This window comes from Quercus robur, chromosome 1 (assembly GCF_932294415.1).
Source record: "Quercus robur chromosome 1, dhQueRobu3.1, whole genome shotgun sequence".
Taxonomy (NCBI): domain Eukaryota; kingdom Viridiplantae; phylum Streptophyta; class Magnoliopsida; order Fagales; family Fagaceae; genus Quercus; species Quercus robur.
In genome coordinates, this window is record NC_065534.1 from 6349796 (window position 1) to 6368641 (window position 18846).

At 33.7% G+C, this 18846-nt stretch overlaps 1 protein-coding gene across 1 annotated transcript; it reads left to right on the forward strand.

The window, feature by feature from the left end:
- Positions 1-10980: 10980 nt before the first annotated feature.
- On the forward strand, positions 10981-18579 carry LOC126717967 (uncharacterized). Its single transcript, XM_050419978.1, has 12 exons — positions 10981-11654; positions 12016-12218; positions 12313-12510; positions 13091-13162; positions 14337-14432; positions 14732-14811; positions 14918-14993; positions 15210-15420; positions 15632-15828; positions 17070-17166; positions 17444-17533; positions 17689-18579. Exons 1-12 carry the CDS (start codon positions 11171-11173, stop codon positions 18411-18413), a joined length of 2529 nt encoding a protein of 842 aa, XP_050275935.1. The 5' UTR covers positions 10981-11170; the 3' UTR covers positions 18414-18579.
- Positions 18580-18846: the final 267 nt, after the last annotated feature.

Here is an 18846-nt window from a genome sequence, read left to right on the forward strand (position 1 = left end):
TGCTTTTGGTTTATGTTATATAGTACAAATTTTTTTCTTTCCTTGGAATAATTTTTTGCTATGATAAGCACCTTAATCTTGGTATGAAGATTAAAAATATGTGCACTTCTCAATATGTGATATGGAGATACGTTGCACATGCTGGCCAGAACAGGACAGCAATAAAAGGGTTTAAGTTAACACCTTAGGTACACATCTTAAGTTGTTAATCACACAGAGATGGGTAATTGTTTTATAGTTGTGCTACTTTTGAACATTTTTTTTACTCAAGTTTGAGTGCAGTGCCAAATATCTCTAAAGTTTTATTTACTTAAGAACCACTCAATTGCACGGGCTTAATTACTCTTTCAATATATGCATTAGTGCGACTATAACTTATGTACTATCAAGGTATTCAGACCTAGACTGTTCATTGAATCGTAAAAGGGAGAGGTTCAAGGTTTTTGAGGTCGAACCGGGGTTGAACTGTGATGACGTTATAATTAATTTAATAATTAATTAAAGCCTAAATATAGATATTAAATTTATAAAACTAGCAAAATTTACTAATATATCTATATATGTGAGGGAAATTTAATGATTTTCAAGCATATATTTAATAATTAAATAAGAAAGTTAATAAAATAAAATAATAACCATAAAAACATTAAAATTTATGATTAATTTTTGAAGTAAAGTTGAATATCTTTGAAAGATTTTAATTATAATTTTTTAATTCCTTGTAAGAGATGGATAATTTAATTAAATAGAATAAAATTGTGTTAAGTTGTTTTTATAAAAAAAATAAATTAAAAAATTAAAAAAAAAATTGCTAAGGGGTTGGACCGCATGGTTCTTGCCACGGTTTGTGCGGTCCAACCCCGGTTTTAGGGGTTCACGGAATTGCCACATATGCTCAGATCTCTATGCTTAAAAAATCGGATTTCAATCCGGTTCCCAGTTTTCACAATCTGACCTCCCAATCCAGTTTGGGTCTGAGAACCTTGTGTACTATAGCAATGGATAATTTGATCAAAGTTTGTCCATGTTTCTATTGTAGCTACCCTTGCTCTGGTGGAACTATTGTAGTTCAACTTGCTTTCTTTTTACACATGATGTTATATGCAACTTCTAAAATTTGTAGGTGAGTCTGTATGCGAGATAAATAGCACTTTTATAAAATCTGATGAAAATATTTTTATTTTACATTCTAATTTGGTATTCCTCATTTTTAACATTTTCAACAAATGGTGACTATAACTAAAGAACTATGTGTTACATCATCACATGGTTTAAGGAAAAAGGGTTGCCAAGGCATGAGCTAACCCATTTGCTTTTCTTTTGAGCCAACTGAAATTACAGCAAACAAAAGATCTCTAAGTTAAGCAATATTGTTAAGTAGAGTGATGCAGACTAAGGATCATCAAGAGCTCCTTTGGTGAGTCTCTCAAAGTTTTCATCATAAGCAAACTGTAATGCCCACAAAAAGTATTAATTAATTGTGTTTTGGTGGCATATATTTCTCATCGTAAGTCATTGTGCCAATAGTTCATATGTAATATTTAAGTTAGTATTAATTAATTGTGTTTCAGTGGCACGTACGTAATATTTAAGTTTGATGTTCAGAACTTTGAAACTGGCACAAGGGATGAGGTACATTGTTCAAGAGAAGGGAGTAAGAGTAAGCCTGCATGGAGGATAATTGAGGATATATTAGGGAATGGAATCCTAATGTTAAAATTTTTGTTTAATTGATATTTTACATTAGTTGTTAGGAATTTTTGAAATAGTAATCCTAATTTGCAATCAAAGAAGAAGAAGAAATAAAGAATTGTTACAAATTTTGTGAAAGTTACACTAGCAAAACATTCATAGACATCTTAAAAAATAAATCTGCTAAATTTTGCTCTTTTAAGGTTCATTCCCATACTATTCAATTTTATCTTAAGTTTCATCTTGCAAAATTGTTACAATTAGAATCCAAATATGATTTCAATTAGAGTGTAATTTTGCATCACATGCCTCATTTAAGTTTTAAATTTTTATTCCAAGTGAGTCATTCAATGCAAAAGGCAAGTAGTCCAATATAAATGAACCATAAAAAAAAATACAATCATATATCTAATCATATAATTTTACACCAAGAGTCTTTTTTTTTTTTTTCTTTTTTTTTGCCAAGTGATTATTATAATACTAACACAAAAGCCAAAATAACTACCTCACTCACTTAAATATTCTTAACTACACAGATTCCAATTTGCCACCTCCTTGGCATTACTCTTTTATATCTACATTACATGTCTTTTATACGGATGGTAAAGGGAATGTTATTTTAGCTTACTAAATGATAGAATAGAAGGAAGCAAAGCTTATAACAATCACTTTTTAGAAATTATATAATGTTTGATTCGCTTACAATAACTTCAGCAATACACTATTAGACATTTAGGTAGGTATGTAATTATTATTTATTTTTAGCTTGATCAACTGTCTTTTATCTAACTTATACATCTATGAGTCTATGACTTTAGAGACTATTATTCCTCGACAAAATGCAGGACTCAACAAATGATATAAGATGTATAACATGTTTCTTTTATTTTTTTTTAAGGGTAAATTTCACTAATCTACTTGAGGCTTCGGCAAATGCCAATTATGTTCAAAATATTTCAAAATTGTCCAACTTGGTCCTTAAACACAAACGACGTTACAACAATATTCTCTCTCTCTCTCTCTCTCTCTCTCTCTCTCTCTCCAACCTGCAAACATAGTGCTAATTGCCTTTCTTTTTCTCAATAATTTTTTTTCCAATAAATCTTATCAATGAAAGTAATATAAATATTAGTTGAAAGAATATTATTCAAATTAGTTTCTAATTTATATATTACTAAAAGTTAAAGCGTAGCATTTATTGTTGCTACGCTCCAGTTGAGCCATATCATCATCTATGTCATCTTTTTTTTCCCCCTTTTTTGTTAATTTATTACCTTTTTTAAAAGAATGCAAAATATATGATGACTTTACACATTTTCATGACTTTACACATTCTAAATAGTCTTAATTCTTTTGCTTTGCTACATATTCTCATTTCTTTTTTGCATTAAATTATGCTCTCCTCCTATTACTCAAACCTTCTTCTTCTTCTTCTTCTTCTTTATTTATTTTTTATTTTTTTTAAAATCTCCAACTATCCATTGAATGTTTTCCTATTTTTCAACTTCCTCAATTTATTTATTTTGGATAGAATATGTAGAATCCTTTCCACAATGACTGAGTGCAACCCACTCATCTTCCCCATTTACTCCATTAAACCCAATCGGCTAACTATTCCAATTCTCAATTAACCGTCCTCCTTGGTCTCTTTCTCCATCAAACAAAGGGATAACATCACCCCACTTTCCCACCACCTTATTAAATCCATTTTAACCTCAATTCAGTACTACCTCAATTCTTTGATCTTAACTCCTATTCTCTCTTTATTGATTTATTTTCTTTATATATTGCAAATTTGCAATTGCCCTTCATTTCTACATAAGCTACCAAAACACCATTGGACTTGGTAATGCTATGGTCTTTTTTGCTCTTCTTCAATCAACCAGGTAACCAATTTGTCTTTTTTAGATAGTGCAAAAGCAAAGAGACATATTGAATAAGAGATCAATCTTTAGACCTAATTTTTTGTCAATTATTTTTCTCATTTTTGTCAATAAAAATGTTTTGATTGTCACCCATTCATTTTTTTATCCCATGTGAAATGTCTATAATTTTTTTTTTTGGTTATTGTTGCATGACATATACTTGATGAAATTTCTCTTAGACATGTGGTAGCAGGTAATCAATGGGGAGAATGCTTTTGAACACTATTTCTAAACTTGGGCACCCTTTTCTCTTTTGAGCTTCAAATGTTTTTGTGGCATGTAATGGTTGGGAGAAGTTTCGTAAGTTTATGTCCATAAATGCCATCTACATATTGCATGAATTACAGCTCCTTACGGTGAGGGTTTTGATTTTAATATTTTTGTTTCTATTGGTCACATTTGTATGTGCTCTCTCTTTTTGTAGGGTTTGGCTTACCTCCATTACTTTTTTAACTGGAGGTTTCCTTTTGTTTTAAATACACAATAGCAAGTAATTGCAAGAATAAGATTGAAGGGGGGAAAAAACCTACTTTGTTAGTAGTAGAAATAAGATCTTCGATGTGGGTATGTGAGTTTGCAACGTTTGATAGTTGTAAAACTATATCTTACACTTTTTGTATAATTTTATAGACATGACTTGAAAAGCTAAAAAACTATAAAAGTTTCTTATTATAAAATAAAATATTAAAAAAAAAATGACCAAACAAAAAAAGTAACTTTTTTTTGTTCATGAATTGCAAGATTTTATTGAAGGAAAAAAGCAAAAATAAATAAATAAATAACACAACAGGGAGACAATTGCCAACATCAAAAGAACCAAAAAAATCTTATTTGAAGCAACTAATGTTCCTTTTAAACTAATTTATAAATGTTTTGTTGTTGGAAACAATCAAGCTCAATCAGTTATTGAAGCTGTGGGGCCAGAGAATTTGTGATCCCAGCCCACTTTACATTAGGGCCCAAGGCCCGCGTCGAGGAGAGGCGTTGCCGAGGACATGCAACGAAAGTCCAAATGGCCTAGAGATATAGCCGAGGACGATCCTGTCCTCGGCATCTCAAAACCTAGAAGGAAGGAACAGCACACCATCAAAGGCAGCCCCCAAAGCGCTCCCAGAAGAAAGGGCGAGTACAGTAAGACGCACATGGGGGTACAGTGTAGGAGTGGTTCAAGAAAAAACTGTCACCTCCGCATTGAATGCGCCAACAAACGTCCTGGCCGCATTAATGGGGAAAGGACCCCTGAACAGTGTGGCAACAAAGAACAAGGGAAAGACTGTCATTACTGCAATTAAGTACTCTGCGCCTAACAGAGCTATGCTCTTCAGCTTTTACAACCACCCCCAACCACTTTGGTATGGGCTGATAAAACAAGTATCAGCCCTATAAAGCTAAACCTACACGTGAACGTTCGAGAGAGGGGAAAAGCTAGTATAAAAGGAGGAGAAAGCAGTCCAGAAAAGGGGACAGCATGATGTATCGTCTCTAGGACCATTGAAACCTAGCGTAAAATGAATAATAAGAACCCAAGCCGTGCCGAGGAGAAAGTCTTCTTGGATACGCTCAATTCACCTCTATGCGATCATCATGAACCCCATAACTAACGACTGTCCGTTCACCAAGGCCTAACCTTTTAGCCCACTCTCTACAAATTTATTGTTTAGGCCTTTAATGTTTGAACCCAATACCAATTTGGGATTATTACAAATTGAGTCCTTACAGAAGCTTATGAATTTTTGTTGACACTTATTATTAATCCAATCTATATATTAGTAAAAGCTGAAGCGTAGCGTTTAATGCTGCTGCTCTCACGTTGTGCCACATCAGCTGCCACGTCATTCTTTTTTTCTTTTCTTTTTTAAAATATAATTTGTCCTACAATTTTAAAATGGTTTTTACAATTTTCAGCCTTATAAATCCAGCCCACTACTTATTTATTTACTTCCACTATCACCCTATAATAAATCTATATAATTAATCCAACCCACCTCTTATTTATTTAGTTCCACAATCAAACCCAACCCAAAACATTTTCTGTTCAGCTTTAGGGTTTTGTGTGAGCCTTTTCAACTTAAAAAAAAAAAAAAAAACCCCTAAAGCTTAAGCCTTTCAAGCTTAAGGGTTTTTTTTTTTCCTTATAATTGTTTTTAACATTCTTTTTTTAATATTTACACTTCTCCAACCTTTCTCTTTCCCTTATCATTTCATCTCCCCACTACCTCAATCTTTCTCCCTCCCTTACCTTTTCATCTCCCCACTACCCTCTACATTAATATCATTATTCCTCTTTCTCTTCATCTTCCTTTATTTTTGTCTCTTCTTATTCACACTCTCTTACTATAAATTTGTCACTATCTCTTCTATTCTATGCATAGTTTTCCCTCACAAAAAAGGTCCCCTCTCTCTCTCTCTCTCTCTTTAAATTTTTTGGTGGATTTTTTTATTTTTCTTGCATCTCTACTTTAGGTTGATAATTTTTTATATTCTTTAAAACTCTATTTTGGATTAATGCAATTTAGTTTTGTTTTTAAAATTGTGATTTAGTTTTGTTTCTTAAATTGTTGTTGTTGTTTTTATTTTTATTTTTTATTCTCTTTGATTGTTAAATGTTATCCTATTGCATTCTAAAGAATTAAATATAGCATATAAAAATATAATATTATTCTATCACATAGCATGATTTGGATAATTTGGTATTTATTCTGTTACATAGCATGATTTTTTATAGTGCTCAATTTAGATGTTAAACTATGAGACTTTACTAATTTTTGTTTATTTTCTAATCCTTTGGATGTTAAACTATGAGATTTTACTAATTTTTGTTTATTTTCTAATCGTTTGTGGTGGACAAAGTACTCTTAATAGTTGTATTAGAAGTATTCTATAATGCCATTTATTTAAAGAAAAGCAAAGGTTAGCCAAACGAAAATAATTGGATAGGTGACAAATTTTAACTTTTGCAATTTTATTTTTATTATTATTATTTTATAACAATGCATGTATAGAAATTTAATTCTTAGTGTAGGGTCACGTTCCGAAACGAACCATAATAGTTGTTGTGTCAGGACGTGAATGGGCCCATACAATATCATTTGTAGAGAGTGGGATCGAAAGGCTAAGTCGTGTTTACCCGGCGGTGGTTTTTGTTAAGGAGTTCACACATGGTTCAGGTGTATTCACCTCCGGAACCCTCCTTTTCCTAGTGGGACTGCCGCCCCCTTTTAGGTTACATATTTTTTCTTTTATACTAGCATGCGTTCAATTTCCTTCGTCCACGTGTAGGGTCAACCTTTCCAAGGCTGATACTTGTCCCATCTGTCCCAGACCCAAGTCGTTGGGAGTAGTTGATAAAGCTAAAGAACACAGCTCTGTTAGGTGCAAAACTCAGTCTGGGAAAGGCAGTAAGGGCAGCCTTTCCTAGATATTTCAGATTTTCTTTTAAGATTGTCCCTATGCCGCTTTTGCCCCTTTTCTTGGTGGAGCTTTGGACCAGTCGAGGGCTGCACCGTCCTCAGCTGCCTCTCTGGGCCCATTTGTGCTTTACACTAATGAGTTTGGACTACCACCTCCTTCGACTTGGGCCTTAAAGCTTCCCGTGAACAAGTGGGCCTGGCCCATATATTGTTGGGCCCCACACTTAGATTTTGCTAATAATTGTTTATTTGATAATATGTTTTGGGCGGCTGAAATTATAATTTCTACAAAGAAAATAACTTTAATAGATTATCAAAAACAAAATTTTATCCTAATATTGGTTCAATTAATCATTGTTAAGTTTTTTTTTTTTAGGTGTTTTGGATTGTTCCTATATTACATTTATGATTGTTCCTATAATAAATAAAAATATAATTACAAAATACATTACTCATTATTAGATTAGTTTAAATTGTAATTTTTTTTTTTATAAATAAAACCACCATAAAAATAATTATCACGCACAACGCGCAGGTTCGCGTTTAGTTATCCTTATATCTAGCCCCTTAGATTAATTTTTGGGGGTTCAAGACTTCAAGTGACAGCCTACCAGTAATGACATCCTTTGTGGTATCCCATTATTTATTTAAATATTTCATACATGCAATGCTTATTTCATTTAACATTTTTGAATTAATATTTTGTTTTTTGTTTTCCCATTTTAGTCTCTTTGCAAGTTTTGAAATTGCATAACTTCTATTACAACATTTAGCACGAATTAAAGCACTGCACCTCATAAGCTTCTCAATAGTGTTGATTTCTATGATTAAGTCATTGGTATTTGTAATGCAAGCCTAAGTGGAGAATAAACTTTGAGATTCCATAAATATATACAACACATGGAACAAGAGGTTGAATTTATCTATACAAAGTTTTGAACAATAACGTATTAAACAATTTTGCATAACTACTCTACAATCGTTGTAATTTGTATTGCCAATGTCATCTTCATTCTGAAAAGTGAGAAACTAGGAAAATTAAAGAGAAAACTCACATGGTTGACAGTGATTATATATTCCTTGATTAATTCCTCTTGGTTGAACATGTACACTCTCTAGAAAAAAAATATCTTGATCTCAATGTTGAGGGCAGTAAACTAGAATTCTCTGTCATATGTTACTTTTTAAAGATCTTATCAGTTGTATAAATGGTACTTTTGGTTTATGAAACAAGGTTAACAAAACAGTGGTTTTATATGATTATATTTAGATGACTTTACAATGCCATGATGGATAAGTTAGTCTTATTATTTTACCATATAATGCAAGTAATCATGTAATTTATGAATTTAAAGGGCAATATATTGTGGGACTTTTTCATATATTGTAATTTAAAACGCAATTTCAAATAACACATTGACTTTCTAAAATTATACATTCTATATTATATTAATTCAATAATATTCCAATAAAAAGTAATTATATCAAATTTTCCCGCGCATTGCGCGGGTTTGCGACTAGTTGTAGCTTAATCTTGAGCCAAGTATCCATTTTAATTTTTTTTTTTAATTTGGATGCCAAGCATAATAATACCCAGCATAAAAGCCAAGATGATTATCTCACTTGCTTAGGTAATATCACCTTATCATCACTATTGTTGAATGTTTCCATGCATTAGCACGGGTTACATACTAGTTAATATAATATATAAAGACACACTTAACTCAAAAAATCTAAGTCCAATGGGTATGAGTTCAATTACTCATTCTTCTCATAATTAATCAATGTGAGACTTCACTCACATGTGTACACCCAGGTCGTAATCGCAAAGATTGTAAAATGTTTATTTTTAATTAATAATAAAAAATGATTTCCATGTTTTCCAATATTTCAGCTAGTATAACTGCATTTTATTCTTTCAAAGAACTGCAAAAACCAACTATATTTTACCCTTCAATTGTTGTTATGAGGTTCATGGAATATCTAGTTATCCATGCGATTGCACATTGCACAGAAGTTTTCCATTCGATGATGTTTTATTCTTTCAAATTACTGCAAAAAGTTGGGGTTGTGTTAATTTATTGTTTAGGTCAGGGTTTCCAAATGGACCTCTTTTCAACATCTGTTTGATGCAGCTAGTGCGTTGGAGACTAAAAGTGTAGATTAACACCTAAATTCATACCAAATCAAGTGTGAATAACATGAAAAAAATAAATGTTTTAGCCAATGTTTGTTTGGATGGATTTTAGGGAAGATGAAAAATTTAAGAGAGAAAAGTGGAGAGAAAAATGTTTTAGTGAGTGTTTGGTTGCGAGAGAGAGTGGAAAAAAAAAATGTGATGGGATCTATTTTCTCTCTAGGCCCACCAAAAAGTTTTCTCCCTAAAATAGACAAAAATGTTCATGTGCACTTGGACACGGATTTCTTCCACGTCAATTTCTTTTCCCTTCTTCTTTTTTTCTTCATCCAATTTCTTTGTTTACCAGTTTTTTTTTTCTTTGTCTACTTGCACATACACGATTGTTTTTGCTAAAAAATGTGTTACTTTTTTGTTTTATTTAATGAGAACATAATTGTAAATTTATACTAACTTCATTTTCTATCTCTCCACTTTTCCATTCTCCCAATCAAACATAAATGAGAGAAAACTAAATCTCTTCTATTCTCTCACTTCTCTATCATCTCTTCGTTTTCTATCCTCTCACTTTTTTACTCTTCCAACCAAAAACACCCTTAATCTCACTACATATTACTTTAATAATCCAAATTGGAAACATAACAAATAAAAATAAAAATAAAAACAAATAAAAAAAACCCATACTTTAATGTCCTCTCAACCAATGAAACACTGCTACCTACCTATGCAAACATGTGAGTTGACTCAATAATCAACACCAAAAAAAAAACTATTAGGTGATGTGTCACACTTGCATAAATGCCAGTGTTTTATTGGTTGGAATAACCATTTATTAAAACTAGTAATAGATTATCACCTAACAAGATAATAAGACTATAGACGTTCTCTTCTTTAAAAAAGACCGTGGAGTAGCTTTACTAAAAAAAATTGGGCACACAAGGACAACCAGTCAGCACTTGGGAATTTTGTTGGGGACATTCTCATTTGATGGGAGCATTTGAATGGATATCTGTGAGCAGCATTAAGAGAGATGGAAATAAGGTGACACATGTGCTTGCTAGATTTGCACAAAATGTTAGTTCTGATTTGTTTTGGATGGAAGCGGTCCCATCAATTGCGTATGACTCTGTAAACTTTGATGTTTTTTTTATTTAAATAAAATTTGAGTCTAGTTTCAAAAAAAATAAAATAAAATTGGGCACACACCCTGTCAAACCCAAGTTCGTATGTAATAGGCATTACTTTTATTCAATTTCTGGTCTGTACTAGTGAAAAGTAAACGTAGTGGAAGCCCGGGAACCTCGCACAAACAAACGTACGTAAAAGTTTGGAAATTCCAAAACAAGAAAGAAAACTTATGATCCTCAAATACGGTTTCAATTTTTTATGGCTGTTTTTTGTTTCAACAATGGCCACAACAAAAAAATAGAAAGTTTATGGACGCAACAAAATCTTAAAACAACACCCGACAATTTTGCATTGTAATGGGTCTTATTTAATTTTGACTTATGATAGGTTGACATATGTTGTAAAAATGTTATGACCATACAAAAATTATAGTGAAAATTAAAAACAAAAAAAATATATATATATATAGTGAAAATTTTTAGATGGCTATTCTTGCTCATAAAACTCCACCTGATATGGATAATGAGGCCTATTTTTAGTGTCACTCTATCTAACAAAAGCTAATCTATCTTTATACACTAGTTTGTTTGACTTGTATGTTTCTAATGTGTGTTTTTCGGAGTATAAAATAAGGCCTCGGGTGAGCATGTGCATTCTCACTGTTCAACCTTTGCTTGTGAGTCTTTTTTGGATTGAACTTTTGCATTTGGAATCTTGGATTTAGTGTTTGACACTATGTTCCACTTATCATTATAAGTAATACTTTTATTCTCTTCATTTGAAATTCGAAAGTGAAACAGTTTTTGCTGTCCTGACCTTTTGTTCCTATTGAATTCTTGCAAGTTTAAGGCTTTGTCGTTCTGGGATCTTTTATAAATATGAAGGGCCTTTTGTTCTTTAACATGTTGGTCCTTTTTGCTGTCCTTTGCTTCTGTGGTCATGTCATGGCTAAGGAGTGCACAAACATTCCTACTCAACTATCAAGCACACTTCAAGGCCAGCTCTTTGATTCCGGGAGCAAGCGTAAAATCCATTTGACACCAACTGACAATTCCGCTTGGTCAAGTTTGGCATCCGGTGACGTAGATAGATACAGCTGGGATATGTTGTATCATAAAATGAAAAATCAAGCTGTGTTTAATGTGTCCACTGGCTTTCTCCAGGAAGTGTCATTGCATGATGTGAGATTGGGTCCAAATTCAATACATGCGCAAGCACAGCAAACGAACTTGGAGTACCTATTGATGTTGGATGTGGATAGCTTGGTTTGGAACTTCAGGAAGACAGCCGGTTTGCCAACACCTGGGAAGCCATATGGGGGGTGGGAAGACCCAAGTGAAGAACTTCGGGGTCATTTTGTAGGTTGGTTTTTAAACTTGGTATCAAGACTGTTGCATCATACATGTCACAAATTTCTACTACTATTTTTGTTTTGAACCCAAGATAGTAACATTCATCTTTACTTAATGGAAAAGAAGTCCCATTTGAGCTAGAGTTAATTAGCCTTTTTTATTTTCTTTAGTGGGTGGAATTTAGCATATCGGTTCACATCATTCAAATGTTTAAACAATCAATAGACAGTAGGGATTAAAAGAATAACTGAGATAAGTAGATCCTTTGTTCCTCCATATTATATAGATACCTCTTTGAAAGAGGAAATTTTAATACCTTACATTTTATCTTTCATGTTTACAATGAATAACTAGTTTTTGTTATCTTGAAGGGCATTACATGAGTGCAACAGCACGAATGTGGGCTAGCACTCACGATGACACTATTAAACAGAGAATGACAGCATTAGTGTCTGCTTTAGCTGCATGCCAAAACAAAATTGGCAACGGATATCTTTCTGCTTTTCCCGCTGAGCAATTTGATCGTGTTGAAGCTATAAAACCTGTTTGGGCTCCATATTACACAATTCACAAGGTAGAATCTACTTCTGTTGCTTTAAATGATGGAAATGATATATTTGGTCTTAAAAATATTTTACAATTAGCTTTTAACTTTTCTACTTTGACAGATCTTGACAGGCTTACTTGATCAACATACCATTGGTGAAAATGCCCAAGCTTTAAAAATGGTGACATGGATGGTTGACTATTTTTACAACCGTGTTCAGAATGTGGTAACACAGTTCAGTTTAGAAAGGCACTATCTATCACTTAATACAGAATCTGGTGGCATGAATGATGTTCTTTACAGGTTATATAGCATTACGGTAGGTAAATTCATCTCTGTGTATTAGCTCCTCTAATGGATATTTCAAATTTAATTGTTTGATATTAGTTGTGTACTTGGTTGAGATATGTTTCAGGAGAAATAAAAGATTGCTAAGCCACTTGGAACTTATTAGTTTTGTGTTTATCATATCTACCATATCCCCTGACTTTCGTTTATGAATTTCTCAATCTACCTTGTCATTTTTTGAATTTGCAATTATTACAGAACTTGTGCTTTGGATATTTTATGGTATGACAGCACCCTGCAAGAACTGTTGCCTTGAATGAAAATTACCTCATTTGTGTTCCACTAGTCAATATTCAGTAGCTCATTTCATTATCTAATAGCCACTAATGAAAAGAAAAACATTTTAAAATGTTACCATTGTTACATCAGACATTTGCCTAATATGATATGAATTGTGGAAAGTGGAAAGTTTAAATATTCTTTATTTGATTAGATTTTTCATTAGTGCCTTCCTGCCTTCCTGGTAGCATGTTGATTCCGTAGCTTTCATAGTACCTGTGTCATTCAGATCATTTGGTTCTAATATAAGCCTTTCATTTTATTATGCGCAGAATGATCCAAAGCATTTATTATTGGCCCATCTATTTGACAAACCCTGCTTTCTAGGAGTGCTTGCACTACAGGTAATCCTTATTTCTGTTGACTAAGTCTAGTGCAGTTTGGCATATAATAAAGTTACAGCAATAAATTGAGACTTTTTTACCTTGGAGAGTGCTGTCTCCACCGCAAATATACAATATTATGAAACAGTTATCTTTAGGTTCAAAGTCGAAATGAGTGGCATTGTCATCTAATGATACTGTTGCTTCACCTTTTTGTAGAAGGTTGCAGGATTAAATAACCTTTTTCTTTTATAATATGCTCTATTGGTAGTGTTCCAGAATGCATATGTGCGTGCATGCACTCTTCGGTTCCCTTCAAACATACATGATTCCATATGTGGATCACTTATCTTGATGCAAAAATTCAAAGCCTTCCAAAAGAAATTTCATTATGGACGTTTTGAAAGTGAGAGTAAGACCAACAATGTTTTGTGGTGTAGGAAGTGATATTTATGTGAGCAATATTTGAAGTCTTACACTTTCAAGGAAGTGGAGATGTGAACTGAATTTTTTTGTTTAAAGGTTGTAACGGGAGATGACCTCATCTTGTGTTCTTGTCTATAGTGTATTTATGATATTTAAAATAAATTTTAAAAAACAAACCACCATAACAACCAAGCCTTAGTCCCAAATTTGTTGGAGTTGGTAATGGATTCTCAACAGTAAAAAGGAGATTTAATTTTATGTAGATCCAATGATCCACTGCAGATTATTATGTGAGTCTTTGAAGTTGGTGGTTTTCTGTCTGATCTTGCTTTTATTTCAGTTCTTCCTTAGTCATTGGCCATCCATTGATGAACAAGTTGAACTATATCTCTAGGATAATATTCAGTTTACTTTTAGCCTATCGTTCATTTCACTTCTGGAACAAAATGTGTCCTGTAGTAAATCACTTTGGTAGCATATTGTCTACCATTTTCTGTCCCTATGTTTATGTGGATTCTAAGCAGTAATATGTACTATCTCATTAGAAATTGAAATACATAAGTATAGTAGTAAATGTACAGAGGAATCGCAGAATAGTGAATATATTCATCAGAATACCTTACAGATTTTATGCTTCTCTTGAAGTTACATCAGCTATGCGTATAAGTTTAAATACTTTTCTTATGAATTAGTCAAGCTTCTACGTTATTCTAGATTCTGATTTTCATACTTGATATTATTTGATGAAAATTTATTCTTTCACTTGTAGGCTGATGACATAGGTGGCTTTCATTCCAACACACATATCCCAATTGTTATTGGATCTCAAATGCGGTATGAAGTAATTGGTGATCCTCTTCATAAGGTACTTGATAAAGCCTCATATAATTTCCACTGCTTATACTTGTGCTTAATCATTATATGCACTTTTTTTCTCTTTCCCTTCCCCCTTTTTGTTTTGACTGTTACTTTGATGATGCACTTCCTGTTTAATTGTTCTTCACCATTCTTGTTGAGACATTTTGATTCTTTACTTTTTAGTCCTAGTTTTTGTCACTTTATAGGCAATCTTGTTTGTCTGAGGCTTCACCATATGATAAAAAATATGGTTATGAAACTTTTTCCAAAAATTTGTAATGTTCATTCAAAATTATGGTGTGACAGGCAATAGGGACGTACTTCATGGACATTATTAACTCTTCACACAGCTATGCCACAGGAGGGACATCAAACTCAGAATTCTGGTATTAATAATAGTCAATATTTCAGTTTATCTCCACTGACCTAAATCTCCATATGCCACGCCTTGTAATATGAAACCTCATGTGCATCTTTTTAACATATGGACAGGGGTAACCCGAAGCGATTAGCAGATACTCTGGGCACAGAGAATGAAGAATCATGCACAACTTATAACATGCTGAAGGTATATTTTTAAACAAAATATCTGGGTGGTGATAGAATTCTTTATTAGTCGTTCTTTTGAAAGCAGATTTGCAGCTATTAAATATTTACACATTTACATCAAATGTTGGATTTCCTTTGACATTTGAGTGTCCATGGCCCTTTTGTTTTTCTGAGATACATGACCCTGGTAACTGGAAATATATTTAGATTTGCATGCATTGGTGACCATTTGTAGGTCTCTCGCCACCTGTTTACATGGACCAAAGAAGTGGCATACGCAGATTATTACGAGCGTGCCTTGACAAATGGTGTTCTAAGCATCCAGAGAGGAACAAATCCGGGAGTGATGATTTACATGCTCCCACTAGGTCGTGGAGTTTCCAAGGCCAAAAGCTACCATGGATGGGGAACACCATTTAACTCTATGTGGTGCTGCTATGGAACAGGTCTGGATTTGATTGTCAATTGTAAACTCATATAGCTTTAGGAAAATCAAAGTCCACCAAATTATTTTTCACGTCACCACAATCTTAACTTCTTTTAATCTCATGATTTGCCTTTTCATATTATGATTGTTCTAATTGAGCAATCTCATGTTATACCTCTTATAAGTTCCTTTGATTTAATAAGTTTTTCTTCTTGCTGCTGCTTCTTTAGCAACTGAATCATTCTCAAAGTTAGGAGATTCAATATATTTCGAAGAGAAAGGAAAGGGTCCTGTTCTTTACATAATCCAGTACATATCAAGCTCACTTAATTGGGAATCTGGACAAATTGTGCTCAATCAGACAGTTAATCCAGTTGTCTCCTCGGATCCATTCCTTCGAGTGACATTCACATTTTCTTCAAAGGAGGTACTGGTCACAGTTATTTTTGCAATCCACATATCCTGTTGAATATATTTTTCCCTTGACATCACTTGGTGAGAAAGAAAAAGTAAATTGCTAAATATCAAAACTAAAAACAGGTCCTCTGTTTTCTTTTCAGACTTCACCCTTTACATAAATACATTTCTGTTACACTTTGAACTTTATTGAGAAGGCCTATTTTAGTGGAAGTAGAACAATAAAAGATATATCGGAACTTGGAATATTTTCATTCACTAAAGCTATATCATTCACGTTCCTTTTCAATTTTTTCTGGTTAGGAATCTTTAGTTTCCTGATCAAATTTCTAATTTCCTCCAAAGCAAATGACTCCTGCTTTTGGAGGTTGCTTTCTGGCAAAACAGGCTTTCCATTCTTTTTGCATTCTTATTATAGAATGTTAAAACTTCCTTCTTCAATTCAAAACTTTTTTAAAACATGCTGACATTACTTCCAAAATATTACCTATGATACTCCTTTTAAAAGATGTCGAATTGGAAAGAGGTGAACCTAATTATACCCCGTATACTCTCTCTCTCTCTCTCTCTCATACACACGTCCAACACTCCACATGCACGCGCACTCACACAAACCACACACACCAATGCACAAGCAACACGTGCTGTGAATGCACAGACAAACATTCATCCTTTAATAAAACTCAAATTTCACATATGACAGTACTGTTATTTACAATAAAGGAGAGCTTAACAAAGACACCATCTAAATTGACCACCAGTTAGGTTGTGTTACGAAAGTACTTGAGCCATCTAATGTGGAGACTGAAAAACATATGCTGTGTTTCAAAGTACTAATTAGGTATGAAGGTGACTAATTAGTTAAACAATGAACTGTTGAGATTCTTAACTAGGTCAATATGTGCCACACTCATGGTAATGGGGCACAGGTTACTGAGAATGCATTGTTCAATTTGCTATGGATAATTCAGTTATAAATTAGAGGATAAATTTAAGCTAAAGATTCTAATATGGAAGGCAGAAAAACTGAGACTTTATATTCTCTTATGCTAAAAAGAGAAAGGCAGGAAGGGGTCATATCTTACAAAATTGATCCATTCTAGCATTGAGAAAAAACTTTTCTTTTTGGGGCACAAGACAAGAGTGGCAGGGTTCACTGGTGTAGAATATAATGTGCTTTGTGCAGTGCTCACAGCATTATTTGGTTTCTGTTAGGCTATAACTCGTTTTGATACTAATTCTGACATGCAGGGGGCAGGCCAATCTACCCTGAACTTGAGGATACCATCTTGGACAAACAATGCTAAGGCATCAATAAATACTCAGAGTTTGACTGTACCCGCTCCAGGTGTGGATCTCCTCTCTCTCTCTCTCTGTGTATATGCTACCTTATCTTCTAAAGAACAAACAGATCGAAAAGCAAAAAAAAGTCTTGGCATGTTTCTGCAGTTGCCCTTTTTTTTGTTCAAAATTTTAATTATTCCAACAATCTGATCATTCCCAACTCCATCATGGGTGGAACCTTAGTTTCTTTCTCTTTTTTTTTTGGGGGGGGGGGGGGGGGGGGGGGTGTGTTACTAATCAGAAACTGACCATTTTTCTTGGTTATTTCATTAATGATGCAGGTAATTACCTATCAGTAACTAGGAACTGGGGACCTGGTGACAAATTAACACTTGAGCTGCCCATTAGTTTGAGAACAGAAGCTATTGAAGGTAATTTTCATTATGGATATTCCTCTTAAACAATTTATGCAAATGCTGTTGTCCTGCATACCCTTTTTCTTCCTTAACTTTTGTAAATGTTTATGATTAGCAACAGAATTTTTATGGATGATATATTACTTACCATTCTATCCAATAAACTTCAGATGACCGGCCTACTTATGCTTCTCTTAATGCAATACTTTTTGGCCCCTATCTACTTGCGGGTCACACCACGGGTGATGGGGACATCAAAACTGGAAAAGTAAAGTCCATTTCAGACTGGATAACTCCAATCCCTGCTGCCTACAATGCTTATCTGGCTTCTTTTTCCCAAGTGTCTGGAACCTCAAATCTTGTCTTAGCCCACTCAAACCAATCAATTGCAATGTTACCATCACCTCCTCCAGGAAATAGTTCCACTGTTAGTGCTACTTTCAGACTCATCTTAACTGGCTCACCTCCTCCAAAATTTTCGACACTTACAGATGCTATTGGCAAGTCAGTAATGTTAGAACCATTCGATTTGCCAGGAATGGTTGTAGTGCACCAAGGAGTAGATAAAACTCTTACAGTTGGAGTCCCTCCTGCTGCTGGTGGCCCTTCCATTTTCAACTTGGTTGCAGGATTGGATGGAAAGAATGGGTCAGTATCATTGGAGTCACAAAGCAACAAGGGTTGCTTTGTGCATAATAGTATGAGGCTCAGCTGCAAGTCACCCTCATCAGGTCCCGATTTTAATCAGGCTGCTAGCTTTGTAATGGAACAGGGACTAAGTAAGTATCATCCTATCAGCTTTGTGGCAAAAGGGGCTATGAGGAGTTTTCTTCTGCAACCATTACTGAGCTTCCAGGATGAATTTTATACTGTTTATTTTAACATTCAAGCTTAACAAGTTTGGTGGGAGAGTGGAAGGTTCATTACAATTTAACTCTTCCCTCTTTGCTACTTCTCTCAGGAGTAAGAGTTGTACAGTTGGACCTTTATTAATATGTAAGACTTCTGAAGAGCAATGATTTTGTTTAGATGAATGAAGAGGAATAATTTTCATAAGCCAACTTGATCATATATACATATGGGTGATGATTATCTTTGCTCGTGATTGTGCGTAAAGGTAAACATCATGCATGCTTATCCTTACGCTTATTTAGACGTGAGAAATAAAATTATGGATGTTGTGAAATGGTAGAACTCTGGCTTTAGATTGTTGATGGACTAGATTGTGTTAGAATTAGACCCCGGTAGATGGATTACGCAGTGAATTAACTGAGTCGATTAAGTAATCCAATTCAGCATGTAACAACAAGATAAATAATACACGCCAA

Coding starts and splice junctions, on each gene's coding strand:
- LOC126717967 (XM_050419978.1), top strand. CDS start 11,171: ATGAAGGGCCTTTTGTTCTTTAACATGTTGGTCCTTTTTGCTGTCCTT. Junction 11,655..12,015: donor ACTTCGGGGTCATTTTGTAG/GTTGGTTTTTAA, acceptor GTTATCTTGAAG/GGCATTACATGAGTGCAACA. Junction 15,829..17,069: donor TCACATTTTCTTCAAAGGAG/GTACTGGTCACA, acceptor TCTGACATGCAG/GGGGCAGGCCAATCTACCCT.